Genomic DNA, 15,046 nt, shown 5'->3' on the forward strand with positions numbered 1-15,046 from the left:
GTTTCCAGAATTGCTGTTCTTCTTCTCTTCGATCTGCCGATGGATTTTCAGGTGTTTGCAATCTTTAGATAAGCTATCTAGCTGATCTCCGGCTAGCTGAAGTAGTCTCAGCCTGCTACTTCTCCGCCATCTTGACTCCTCCCCTGCAGATACCTTTTTGAGTTAGTGTTTTTATTTGTTTTTGATAAATTACCAAAAATAGATTTGCTCGATCATATGGCAGTTCTTTTTTTTTTTTGGAAGGTCCTCCATACTGTTTTCTGTAGTGACTGTGCCAGTTTACAATCCCACAAACAGTGCACAGGTTCTCTTTTCTCCAAATCCACACCAGCATTTGCTCTTACCTTTTTGATGATGACCATTCTAAGAGACATGAGGTGATACCTTATTGCGTTTTTCATTTTCATTTCCCTAATGACTAATGACATTGTGCATCTTTTCAGGTACCTGTTGGCCTTTCTTGTACCTTCTTTGGAGAAATCCTGTTCAAGTCCTTTGCCCATTTTTTAATTGCGTTTTGCTGTTGTTATAATTGTTGTTTGCTTTGAGTCATATAAATTCTCTATATTTTGGATATTAACCCCTTAACAAATAAATGGTTGGTCACTGGAATGGTCTCCATTCCATAGGGTGTCTTTGCACCTTGTTGATGGTTTCTTTTGCTGTATAACTTTTTAGTTTGATATAGACCCTCTTATTTATCTTTTATTTTGTTTCTTGTGCTTTAGGTGTCATTAAAATCACCGAGACCCATGTCAAGGAACTTTATTCCTATGTTTTCTTTTAGAAGTTTTGTGGCTTCAGGTTTTACATTTAAATCTTTAATCCATTTTGAGTTAATTTTTGTGAGTCATATGAGATAGCAGTCTAATTTCATTCTGTTACCTGCAAATATCCAATTATCCCAGCTTGCTAGGATTTTGATTTTGATTGCATTCAATCTATGAAGTTGGTGAGAACTGACATCTTGACAGTATATTGTCTTCCTGTCATTGAGCATGGAACATTTCTCCATTTATTTCACTCTTGGAATATTTTAGTTTTCCTCACATGGTTCTTGCACGTATTTTATTAGACTTACCACTATTTCATTTTGGGGGCTGCTAATGTAAATGGTATTGTGTTTTTAATTTCAAATTCCAGTTTTTTATTGTCATTATATAGGGGAGCACTTTTATCCATTAACCTTGTATTCCACAACCTTGTATAATTGCTTAATAGAGGAGGGTTGGGTTTTTTTTTTTTTTTTTTCAATTCTTTTGGATTTTCTACGTAGATAATCCCATCATTTGTGAACAATTTTATTTCTTCCTATACAATCTTGTACTCCCCCCCCCCATCTTCCTGTGTTAACTTATACTTCTAGTATGATGTAAAAGAGAAGTAGTAAGAGGGTGCATTCTTGCCTTGTTTCTGATCTTACAGGAAAAGCTTCAAATTTCTTACTGTTAAATATGATATCAGCTTAGGTTTTTTTTGTAAATATTCTTCATTAAACTAAGAAAGTTTCCCTCTATTCTTAGTTCACTGAGAGTTTATGTCATGAATGGATATTGGATTTTGTTAAATGCTTTTTCTGCATTTATTGATTTGATCACAGTACTTTCCTTTTTTTGCATGTTGATGTGGGATGGATTACATTATTTTAAAATGTTGAACGTATTTTTTGCATATTTGGGATAAATCACACTTGATCATGGTGTATAGTTCTTTTTAACACATTGTTAGATTTTAAAGATTTTTATCTTTAAGTTATCTCTACACCCAGCATGGGGCTCACACTCACAACCCCAAGATTAAGAGTTGCATACTGTTCCTTCCAGCTGAGCCAGCCAGCCGCTCCTGATTTTTTAATATTTTGTTACGAGTTTTCATGTCTATTCCATGAAGAATAATGACCTGTATTCATTTACGAAGTATGTTTGATTTTGGTTTAATGGTAGTGCTAGCGTTATAGAAGGAGTTAGGAAGTATTCCCCTGCTTCTGTCCTCTTAAAGGGATTGCAGAGAATTGGTATAACTCTTCTTTAAATGTTTGGTAAAAATAATCTGTGAACCCATTTGTGCCTGGTTCTTTCTCTTTTGAAAGATTATTAATTGATTCAATTTCTTAAATAGAAATAAAATAAAAACTCAGATTGTCTATTTCTTTTTTTTGAGTTTTGTCAAATTGTGTGTCTCAAGGGACCTGTTCATTTCATCTAGGTTAACAAATTTGTGGACATAGATTTGTTCATAGTACTATTCCTTTATTATCTTTTCATGACCATTGGGTCTATAGTGGTGTCAACAATTGCGTTTCTGATATTAGTGATTTGTGACCTCTTTTTTTCTTTAATTAGCCTTATTAGAGGCTTAGTGAATTTTGTTTCAAAGAACCAGCCTTTGACTTTATTAATTTTCTCTATTGATTTCTTGTTTTTAATTTCACTGGTTTCTGCTCTAATCCTTAGATCTTTTCTTCTTCTTACTGTAGTTTCCTAAGGGTAATGATTTTTCAAAAACATTTTTATTTGCCTGGCACTTGGATTATTTTAGACTAAAATCAATGTTTCATAGGTCTTATGGTGATTGATTAATCAAATACTTGATTAACTTTTTTATTTATAATTTTGTGTATATATCCATATACTATTTTTTGAAATTCTTATTTTGTCCATGAGAAATTTCTAGACATATTGGTGGGGTTTGAGAGCCATCAGTAGAACCTATAATTGTTAACAATTAAATGATTTATGATGATTTAGGAGTACCTTTGAATGGCTAAACTAGGAAAATGGAAGTGAAGAAGTACCTAGTATGTTGCCCAGATTAAGATACATTGCCCAGACTGGGATTGAATTTTCTTCGTCTTTCCCAGAGTATTTTGCTAGGTGCTTGCATTACTTTATAATGGTTAAAACCTTTGATGAAAGGGTAACCAAGTGAGGAGAGAGACATTCATTTTGACTGGCTATAAGATGTGAGGGAAGGTGTTTATCTGGTATATATTGAGCTCACTTAAGCACCTATGAAATTAGCCACTGTACTCTTCTTTTCTTTCTCTCTTTTTTTTTTTTAAATTGAGATTGTTTGTTCTTTTAGCACTTACTGCCTTTTGAGTTTCACAGAAGGAAGTTTCTTAAAAAGTTTTATTTCTACCACAGATTGAATTTATTCACATTTCAGAGGACAAGGTAACTCCAAATGACTGAAGAAACAGGAGTAAAGCTGTGTACTTGGTAATAGGAAATATCGTTATTATTCTGTCCATATTGAAGGGTTGGACAAACTTTTTTAAACATTATTTTATTTTGAGAATATATTTTTGTCAGTTTTTAAAATTTTTTAGAGCAGTTCAATCTAATAATTTGGAATTTCCTAGCATTAGTATACATGATAATATTTTTGTAAAGACAACTTTGCATGGCAAGATAATATTCTTTAAGTAGGATCTTTTTCATTTGTACCTAAGAGTATCTGAAAAGTCATTATTTGTATTGAGGGCCTTAATCAGCCTTGTAATAAAATCACACATATATGTAGGTCCTTAAGTGACAAGGAACAGCTAGTGCTGGTGAGCCCAGATGAAACTTGTTCATGTTTACAAGTGTTAACTGACTTATGTAGAGATTCTAGTTGGTAAAACTTCTCTTGCCTTTACTGATTCCCATTTGGCCTTACGATTTAATGTGATAGGCACTGGCTCTGCACACATTTGGCTTTGCTAATAAATTATAGTTTCAGATATTTTATATTTAAGGTAAGGTGGAATAACATCAATTTTATACTACTGTTTTTATTGTTAAGTCATTATTTGAAAATATTTAGTATTCAAAAATAAACTGTTTAATATTCTATTTACTGGTCTGTTTTTTAGTTACTTCGTATTGAAAAAAGTCTGAAGATTTAATTATCTCTTCTTTTTATATATGTGATAGTAACTGTTATAGGACTTTTTGAATGTTACTTTGCTTGACTTAAAATTTTTAATATTTTTTTTATTTAAAGTTAATACTAATTTTTATTTAAATTGCATGCCATATTTAGGACTAGGAAGCCTTTTCTTTTTCACAGGTGTTTTTTGTTTTTTAAAGATTTTATTTATTTATTTGACAGAAAGAGAGACAGGGAGAGAGGGAACACAAGCAAGGGGAGTGGGAGAGGGAGAAGCAGGCTTCCGCAGAGCAGGGAGCCAGATGCAGAATCATGACCTGAGCTGAAGGCAGACGCTTAATGACTGAGCCACCCAGGAGCCCCTCCACAGGTGTTTTTAAAGAAATAAAGGATGAGGGAAGACATATATTGAATACCTTATTACCTAAGACAGTGTGTGTGCTCATGCACATGCCTTGATGTTTGGTATTGATTTACTAAATGCTAAATAAGTCGAGAAGTTGTAGACTGAATCTTCTTGGCTTTCAAATTAAGTGGTTTTTTTTTTTTAATTGAATAAATGTAGTATATTCATTGTTATTTTTAGATTAGTTCTTTTGGTTGTTAGTTTTTTGTTTGCAACCTTTTCTTAAAAGTTCTGTATAATGACCGAAGAGCCATACTGCCACTTAAAAACCAGTTAAGCTGGGGCTCCGCGGTGGCTCTGGCAGTAAAGTGTCCGACTCTTGTTTTCTGCTCAGGGCATGATCTCAGAGTGGGGCTCTGGCTCAGCATGGAGTCGGCTTGAGACTCTGTCTCTCCCTCCCCCGCTTCCCCTCTTCCCTCTCTAGTGTGTGTGTGTTTGTGTGTGTGTGTGTGTGAGCTCTCCCCTCCTCTATAATAAATAAATAAATCTTCAAAAAAAAGTTATGCTAAGATTATAAATATAGTTCACTATAAGGCATAATAGCATGCTTTCTGTAGTTTTCTGTGCCTCAAGGGAGAAAATTTGTTTGAGGGGCTTTTCTTTGTCAGTTTATGTCAGGCAAATCTGACTGGAGGATAGAAACTTTCCAAGTTGAGGGGAAAAAAAATAATCTAAAATACAATGATACAGGGGTGCCTGGGTGGCTCAATTGTTAAATGGCTGCCTTTGGCTCAAGTCATGATCCCAGGGTTCTGGGATCGAGCCCTGCATCGGGCTGCCTGCTTGGCAGAAAGCCTGCTTCTCCCTCTCCCACTCCCCCTGTTTGTGTTCCCTCTCTTGCTGTGTCTCTCTCTGTCAAATAAATAAATAAAATCTTAAAAAAAAAACAACAGTGATACATAGAATGAAATATGATATCTACATCTCGTATGTTATTCTATTCATATGTGGGCCTGAAATTATTCTCAGAACAAACTAGTTACTTTGCTCATCCTAAAGGTTTTTATAGAATTATTACATACATAAACTAATTTTCTTAATTCAGAAATTATAAAGCTTTGGAGAATTATGTCTTGAAAGAAAAGTTCAGTGTATAAATCTATAGACAGTGTTAGATGTTTTAGAATTTGGGGATTTTGTTTTAACTGACAACTGTCAGTATGGCCTTAGGGTTAAATCATTTCCATTTTCCAGAAAAAACAAAGAATTACCTGGTTTTAGATCTAATACATAAAACATACAAAATTAGAAAATGTATTTAAAACAATCATAGTACTTTTTCATTGGTAGGAGAAAAAATAGTTGCAAAGAATAACTCATTTTTGGGATGCCTGGGCGACTCAGTAAGTTGGGCATCTGACTGGCTCAGGTCATGATCTCAGGGTCCTGGGATCGATAGAACCCTGCTGCATTGGCCTGTATCCTCGGCAGGGAGTCTGTTCTTCACTTTTCCTCTGCTCTTCCCCTCGCTTATTCTCTTTCTCTCTCTCTCAAATACAATCTTTTAAAAAAGAAAGAAAAATTCATTTTTAAGATACAGCTGAATGTCACAGTTCTGCTTATGGGATCTTTTGGAAACATTGATTCAATAAAAAACAGTTATAGAGTAAAATGGAAAGAGTAGGCTTTTAGCAGTTATCTCAAAATTAAGGTTGCATAGGTTTAAATAATTCAATTTAGGGCAAAAGTAGTATTACAAGATGATGGTTTATACAAAAAGACAAGCTGAAGCATTTACTAATTTAGTTAAGGAACGAGACTGTTGCTGGATGATGAGGGAAAGAACACAAGGGTGTTGTTGCTGTGGGTGGAAAGGAGACAGCAACTAGACACTGCAGACACTAGAGGTTTCCAAGTGCTACCCCAGATCATTTACAAAGGAGATCATGCTGTTATTAAACACTTCTCCTTGCAGCGCTAAGTGTCAACTCCATTACTGGGAAGTAGTGTGTGGAAGAAGGCGGCATGGGACAAAATGGAGGACCCAGATTCTATACTGATTTCACCTCTAACAAGAAAGTGTTATTTTGGATTGCCACCACTGTTTAATTTTCAGATTTTTCAGCTGTCAGCAGCTTGGAATAGATAGCTGAAGGCCATTTTCTGCTCTGACTCTGTGGACTTTTTTTTTTTTCTTTTTTCTTTTGCATAAAACAGTTGATCGTCTCTGATAATACACATTGTTTCAATGTTTATATTTCTTTTGAAAACCTTATTATTGAGCTATTATTTCATACCATAAAATTCACCTATTTTTAAATGCATAGTTTGATGAGTTTCAGTAAATTTATATAGCTGTGCAACATCACATTTTAAAATGTGAGTTCACATTTTAGTGAAAACTCTGTCACACCAGAAAGTTCCCTTGTGCCCATGTGTGCACTTTACCTCCAGTCCCAGGTAGCCACTGATGTATTATTTCTAAATTTTTTTATCTTTTCTAGAAAGATCATAAATAGTTTCTTCTATTTAGCGTAATGTTTTTGAGATTCATCCATGTTGCTGCATGTATCATTAGTTCGTTTCTGTCTTTTGGTGAGTAGTAGTTCTTTATATGAATATATACCACATTTTTTTTTTCTCTTAGTTGATAAGCAATTAAGTTGTTTTTGTTTGGGGCAAATATGAGCAATGGTGCTGTGACCATTTGAATAACCCTTCTGTGGACATGTGGTTTCTTTCCTCTTGGATAAATAACAGAAATGGAATTGCTAGATTATGTGAGATAATATATACAAATTTTAACTTTTTAGGAAACTGCCAAAATAGGATGCCTGGGTGGCTCAGTGGGTTAAGCCTTTTCCTTTGGCTCAGGTCATGATCTCAGGGTCCTGGGATCCAGCCCTGCATTGGGCTTTCTGCTCAGCAGGGAGCCTACTTCCTCGTCTCTCTCTGCCTGCCTCTCTGCCTACTTGTGAGTTCTCTCTTTCTGTCAGATAAATGAACAAAATTTAAAAAAAAAAAAAGAAAAAAAGAAAGAAAGAAAAAGAAACTACCAAATTGCTTCCCAGAAATGGCTATGCCATTTTACAGTTCCTACCATCAGTGTTTGAAGATATCAGTTTCTCCACATCTTCACCAATATTTGGTATTAACAGTCTTTTTGATTATAGCCATTTTAGTGAGAATGTCATGAGATCTCATAGTTTTAATATTAATTTCCCTAATGGCTAATGCTCTTGAGCATCTTCTCATGTATCTATTTGCCATTTGGTAGGTCTTTTTTATAGATGTGGCTCTTTGGGACACCTGGGTGGCTCAGTTGGTTAAGCATCTACCTTCAGTTTAGGCCATGATCCCAGCATCCTGGCATGGAGCCCTCTGTTGGTCTTCTGCTCAGTGAGGAGCTTGCTTCTCCCTGTCCCTCTGCCCTGCTTATGCTCTCCTCCTCTCTCTTTCAAAGTAAATAAATAAAATCTTACAGATGTGGCTATTTAAATCTTTTGCCCATTTTCTAAGGTGAAATTGTTTGAGTTGTAAGAATTCTTTACCCATTTTGGATATGGGCTCTTTATCAGATTAACGTTGTGTGAATGTTTTCTCCCAGTCAGTGTTGTGTCTTTTCATTTTCTTACTGGTGTCTTTTGAAGAGGGAACATTTTAAATTTTGATTAAGTGCTGATTACTCACTTTTTTCTTTAATGGACTTGCTTTTTGGTGTTGGATCTAAGAACTTTTTGCCTAGCCCAAATTCACAAAGATTTCTCCTGTGTTTTCTTGTAAGAGTTCTGTAAGTTTAGCTCTTATAATTAGGTCTGTGATCCATTTTGACTTGAAGTAAAGTTCTAAGTTCATTTGTTTTTGCATATTTATATCCAGCTAGTTTAGTATACGTGTTGAAAGAGTTATCCTTTCTCCATCAAATTACCTTCATGCCTTTGTCAGAAATCAGTTGACCACATATGTGGGTTTATTTCTGAACTCTTGTTCTACTCTACTGAAATATGTGGAGATACAGGTGTAGACATAAACATAAATAAAGATTTAGATACAGATCTAGATTTGCTGTTACAGTGTACACTGTCTTGATTACTGTGGTTTTATAATAAGTTTAAAGTCAGGTTATAGTAGTTTTTCAACTGTCTTTTTCACTACACAGTTCTGGCTGTTCTCTGTCTTTGCATTTCCATATACATTTTAGCCTCAACTTGTTAATTTCTAAAAAGAAAAAAAAACTAGGATTTTGGTAGGGATTACATTGAATCAATAGATCAATGTAGGGAGAACTGACATCTTAACAGTATTGAGTCTTTCACTTCATGAAGTTGGTCTGTTTCCCATTTTATTTAGTTTTCCTTTAATTTTTCTCAGCAGTGGTTTCTGTTTTGTGGTGTACTGGTTTTGAGGTTTTTTTTGTTTTTTTTTTTAACGTGCCATGAGCCTGGGGATTGGGGCAGAGAGAAAGAATTTTAATCAGGCTCCACCATGTGGCAGAGCCCAATAGGGAGGGGGCTTGATGCCACAGCCCTGAGATGACCTTGATGAAGAGTCAGATACTTAACTGACTGAGCCACCCCAGCATCCCTTGAATTTCTTCTTTAAAAATTTGTCCCAAATAGTCTAATATTTTTGATGCTGTTAGAAGTTTTAAAAATTTCATTTCAGAGTATTTGTGACAAGTATGTGGAAATATAATTGGTTTTTTATATTGATCCTGTGACATTGTTAAACTCCCGTACCAGTTCTGTTGGGCTTTCCTTGATTGCTTAGGATATTTTATTCACAAAAACATACATAGTCCTTGAAAATGGTGTTTTTGGAAGGACACATTATTCTTATTCTAGAATGGTGTTGCCACAACCAAAAACATTTTTGGAATGTTATTCTTTATTCAGAATTTGTTAGGTTACCAGGCACTTAAGAGAATGCCTTAAGAAAAATTAAAATTTTGGGGGGTGCCTAGGTGGCTCAGAGGGTTAAAGCCTCGGCCTTCAGCTCAGATCATGATCCCAGGGTCCTGGGATTGAGCCCCACATCAGGCTCTCTGCTTTGCAGGGAGCCTGCTTCCTCTTCTCTCTCTGCCTGCCTCTCTGTGTACTTGTGATCTCTGTCTGTCAAATAAATAAATAAAATATTTTTTTAAAATGCATTTTTGTTAGTTATTGGTGGAAATCTTGCTCTAATTTTATTCTTTTTCCCTTTTATTAATCTATATTGAGGATATGCTTTTTATATGTCTGTTAAACATAAAGGAAAAAAGCTGGCAGTTGGATATATATACACCTAAAGTTCAAGAAAAAAGTTTTGGGTAGAGGTGTATGTGAATTGTCAAAGCATAGTTAAAGTTGTAGGACTGTGCATGATTACCTAAATGCATTGACTTAAAGTTCAGTCATCCCTGGAAGAAGAATTGAGGGGAGTCTGAAAAAGGTTTAAGGGGTACCCTAAGCCCAGGAATCTAGGGGCACCTAGTGGGGAGTATGTTAGAAAATTACTGATTACCTATACATTTGCTTATTTAATTTTCATGCATGCACCTGCATACATGAAATGCTTTAAGATAAATTTTTTTTAATTCCTCACTATTCTAAGAGTGTACAAGAAATGTCTTTCACAAGAAATTGAACCTTGTAAGATCACTGATGCCTATACCATTTTTTTCCCTTTGAATTATGTACAGTTATTGCTTGGCTGTTTTTTCTTCAGAGTAATGTGATTTTTAATCATTAAACATTCTAGTCATCATTTTCTATTTAATGTCCAGTTTGGTATATTTTTCTGATTTTCTTACCTTCATTGTAAATATTACTGACTTTATGAGAGTTATACCAAATATCTTTTTTTCTTCATTCCTAGGCAAATACTGTGGTCTGGGGTTGCAGATGAATCATTCAATTGAATCAAAAAGCAATGAAATTACAGTGCTGTTCATGAGTGGGATTCATGTTTCTGGACGAGGATTTTTGGCCTCATACTCAGTTATAGAGAAACAAGGTAATTTTCAACTTTATATCACAACTTCCACATTTTACAATTTGTAAAAATAAAAATGAAGTGTTTCTTCTAGTACTTGTTATTCGAGATTAGAATAAAGACTAAGCAGTTAATAACACATATATAAACTTTATGAATAAAATTAGTTTAGTTTCAGAATTCTAAAAATTAGAAGTATATTAAATTTTTATAAATTCCATATACTAATAATTATATAAGTTTCATACACTTTCCACAGTAGAGGAAATACTAATTTTTCACTTTTATAAGATTGGAACACAAATGACAATAATGTTTTAAAAATCTGTCAGTTATTGAAATGTGTCATATAAATATAGTTTCATTATCCACAGCTTACCATTTCATAGCACTATGTTAAAGACCACATTACCATTCTTCTCAAAAGAATAGATTCTGACTCCACCAGAAGTATGCTTGGGAATGCTGTCTGAGATGCTGCAAAATAAACCTGAGATACTGGCTAGATTGTTACTGTTGATAGTGTCAAGAAGGGAAATTAAAAGCAAGACTATTGAATGGAACAGAATGCAAAATTTACTTGAATTTCTAAAATAAAATGTGAGACTTGAATAAAATCTCTCATGAATTTTGGCTACTGTGGCATGGATTTGTTTCCTCTGCTATTAAGAGCACTGTGGTAGGAAAGTTTTAGGAAGTGCTCCTAATGCAAGGATATGTCAGACAAAGCAGTCATTTAAATCAGAAAATAGATGATTATTTTGATACTGAACAATGATTTAACTAAGCTGACAACTTAAAATTTTTAAAAAGCTGTTACTTTATATTATATAAATGAGAAAATTGAGAACCTTCTACGTGTGAGAACACTGTGCACTGAGAATGACTGAGAGCAGTACAAGCTGTTCCTTTTCAGCTCTGGTGGGTTTGAGATAAACACGATAGGTATCATTAGCAGTTTATTTAGAATGTGATAGAGGAGCAGCTGTTCTGTGGGAAGAAAGGTTTACTTTTTCCTAATTTCTGAGCTATGGAACAAAGTGGGAAAGCTAATAAAATTGCTCTGAGAGAATGAGCAAGAAGACTTATTTGGATGGAATAATGGAAAGGAAGAAACTGGAAACATCACACTGAATGAAAACGTTTCCGACAGAACCAGGGCAAGTAAGACAGCAAGGTGTTGTAGGAGGAACACCCCTGCTTCTGTCACATGTTCACCAGGTGATTGCTGGCCAGTCATCTCACTTCTGTAACCTCTGTGGATTGATTACAAGGACTAACTCTAATATGTGTGTAGTGTCTGTAAGCCCATGACACAGTAGGCATGAAACAAATGTTAGTTTCCTCTTTTCACTACCACCTACCACAAACACATATTCATTCCCCACTATCAGGAAAGTAAAATAGAAAACACTGAGTGAGATGATGGTAGCTTCCCATCCTTTCAGGTTTATTTCTTGGAAGTCTTGAGTTCATAGGTGAGAGGATAGAAAATATACAATTCATTTGCTTCTAAAGCTCCTTGAGTTGCCTCCTCTCACTATCAGTTTAAATTGTTCATTTTTTTTTCATATTTTCCCTTTTCTCTCTTCATTAAATATTGAGTTGAAGGTTCCTTTTTTTTTTTTTAAGATTTATTTATTTATTTTAGAGTGTGCACATGCACGCGTGCTCACACAAGTACAGGAAAGGGGAGAGGGAGAGAATCCTTAGGCAGACTCCCTGCTTAGTGTGGAGCCCAACATGGAGCTGGATCCCAGAACCCCGAGACCACAACCTGAGCCAAAATTAAGAGTTGGCTGCTCAACCAGCTGAGCCACCCAGGTGCCCCTTGCTAACATTGTTGAAAGTAAATATCCCTTCATTAAAAAAAAAAAAAAATTTATATTGTATATTTAAATTATGGAGCTTTTTTGTTCCACAGAAAACTGAATGTCCTATATTAAAGTTTAAGATTTGACAGCGATCTCAGGTAACAGAATCAGTATGTTGTAGACTTAACATATGTCTGCCAGATTTCAAGTGGTTATATCACTATTTTACATGAATCTTAGATACCAAAGTTCTTTGAAATATCTACCATAATCTGGAACTTTTTTTTTTTTTAAGATTTTATTTATTTATTTGACAGACAGAGATCACAAGTAGGCAGAGAGGCAGGCAGAGAGAGAAGAGGAAGCAGGCTCCCCACAGAGCAGAGAGCCCTATGTGGGGCTGGATCCCAGGACCATTGATCATGACCCGAGCCTAAGGCAGAGGCTTTAACCTGCTGAGCTACCCGGGCACCCAGTCTGGAACTTTTTTATAGTAAAGGCATAATCATGGGAATTCCTCATTTCACACCTATTTCCTGAGTTTTTACTTAGGTTTCTGTGTATACTTGCTTCCTCTAGAAAGCATTTGTTTTATTTGAAGTTATAAGTGAATTGACTGGGTGCCTGGGTGGCTCAGTGGGTTAAGCGTCTGCTTTTGGCTCAGGTCATGATCTCAGGGTCCTGGGATCAAGCCCAGCATCAGGCTCTCTGCTCAGTGGGGAGCCTGTTTTCCCCTTCTCTCTCTGCCTACTTGTGATCTCTGTCTGTCAAATAAATAAATAAAATCTTTAAAAAAAAAAAAAAAAAGTCAATTGTCTAAATCCAAGAGAACCCTGGGTGAATTTCTTACCATTTCTTCTTGGGTGGCCTTTCAGACACAATTTCTTTTAATGACTCATTCATTTGAATGCTGATTGACTTTGGTTTGAGAGCCAGTGTGTTTCCATCCAGGAAACTTTGCTGCCACACTGAATTCTATGAATACTTTCAAGGAACATCACTATGTGTCCCCAGCTTAGCAACCTAGTTAGAAATTTAGAGTATTTTGGAATGAAAAGATTGTGAAAATTTTTGCTACACAGCTTCTTTGTTTGTTAAACTCTCACAAACACTTGATAATGTTATGCTATGTATTGTTAATAGAGTCATGATTTTGTGTGAGGTAGACTAATCTTCATGCCTTTATGCAAGAACACATGGCAAAATTATATTTCCTTCAGTGCCGTATTTCCTGCAATATGCCTAGCACTGGGAAAGCAGCAGTATAAATAAGAGACAGTTATTCCTTCATGGAGCTTACAGTACAGGGTTGGGAAAAAGCATTAAACACATGATAGAAGCTCAGTTCCAGTTACGGCAAGAAGTATGATGAAGGGAAACTTCCAACAATAGGCCAGAAGGTTGAGAGGAGTGGGAGATTATAAAGAGCCTAATAACTTTTACAGGAAGTCACTTTTAAGCAGGGAACTCAAGGATTAATTGGGAGGTTCTAGATGGACAAGAAGGAAAAGGAAACTATTCTAGGGAAGAGAATAACAGATGCAAAGACCCTGTGGTGGGAAGAAGCTTTGGAGGAGCAAGAAAGGAAGCTGGCACATCTAAAGTGGAATTGACTGTTTGGTGAGTAGTTCATGTTATTCAGGGCCTTGTAGAAAATGTCAGGGTTGGAGCTTATTCCTAAGAGTTACGGAAGCTGTTAGAGCTGAGTAGTGATATGATTGGACTTGTTTTTGTTTATTCTTTCCATCTTTTCTGGTCTGTGAAAAGTGGGTTGAAGACAGGAATAATAGTAGGGAGTCCAGTGAAGAGGCTATTGGAGGACTCTGGGTCAGAAATGATTGAATTAAGAGGTCTTATTATAAATGTAACTCTAGAATTAAGCCAGATTCTAATCCTTTCTAAAGACTTGAGAAACAGACCTATCTGCTACAAGAAAACATTTCAAAATACTAAGATTCTTCCTACATGATTTTCAGTTGTAGTAGGAGGCTTTGGACACAAAGAAGCCTTCTTGTATGAATCAGAACTCCTTGAATACCCCCGTTGTGTCTAGGACACTTTACTTGTGTCCTCTTTACTTTTGTGTCAGTTTTCATAACTTTCATGGTTTTATTCCTCTCATTTAGTTTTAATGATCTTTGAGCAGTACTGTCCAGTCTTTTCCATTACCAGTTATCTCTTAATTTTTACCTGTAAATCTCAGTTTTGAAAGATTATATCTGCCAGTGAAAGGAACTTTTTCTGTTTACCCAAAGAAATACAAAACAACTATTATTAACACATGCAGTAATTATTAGAGGATTGGTATTTTTACTCTGAGTTGGTATAATTATATCAAATTCCAGCTAGACTTTCTGAAATTGAAATTTTTTTAAAGATTTATTTATCTTTTAATTTTTTAAATTTTAAATTCTATTAACATACACTGTATTATTAGTTTCAGAGGTAGATGTCAGTGAGTCATTAGTCTTTTATAATACCCAGTGCTCATTATATCACATGCCCTCCTTAATGCCCATCACCCAGTAACCCCATCTCTTTCCCGCCTCCCCTCAGTTTATTTTCTATGATTGAGAGTCTCTTACAGTTTGTCTCCCTTTCTGATTTCATTTGGTTTTATTTTTCCCCTCCCTTCCCCTGTGGTCCGCTATTTCGTTTCTTAGATTCAACAAGTGAGTCAGATCATATAGTTTGTCAGATCATCTGATTGACTTATTTCGCTTAGTATAATACCCTCTAGTTCCATCCACATTGTTGCAGATGGCAAGATTTCTTTTTTTGATGGCTAAGTAGTATTCCATTTTACATATATACCACATCATTTTTATCCATTCATCTGTTAATGGACTTTTGAGCACTTTCCATAGTTTGACTTCTGTGGACATTTCTGCTATAAACATTGTTGTGCAGGTGCCCCTTTAGATCACTACACTTGTATCTTTGGAGTGGGTACCTCATAGTGCAATTGCTGGGTTGTAGGGTAGCTGTATTTTCAACTTTCTGAGGAACCTCCATGCTGTTTTCCAGAGTGGTTGCA

The 15,046-nt window shown here is 35.3% G+C and overlaps 1 protein-coding gene across 1 annotated transcript in view; it reads left to right on the top strand.

Annotated features, from left to right (window-relative positions):
* The window catches only part of DCBLD2 (discoidin, CUB and LCCL domain containing 2), a 99,930-nt gene that overhangs the window by 44,263 nt on the left and 40,621 nt on the right, over window positions 1-15,046 (top strand). Inside the window, exon 3 of the mRNA XM_059392103.1 lies at window positions 10,079-10,216. Coding sequence (XP_059248086.1) covers window positions 10,079-10,216 — 138 coding nt within the window. The remainder of the gene's footprint in view (window positions 1-10,078; window positions 10,217-15,046) is intronic.

The sequence above is a fragment of the Mustela nigripes genome, chromosome 2 (genome assembly GCF_022355385.1).
Source record: "Mustela nigripes isolate SB6536 chromosome 2, MUSNIG.SB6536, whole genome shotgun sequence".
In the NCBI taxonomy this organism is placed as follows: domain Eukaryota; kingdom Metazoa; phylum Chordata; class Mammalia; order Carnivora; family Mustelidae; genus Mustela; species Mustela nigripes.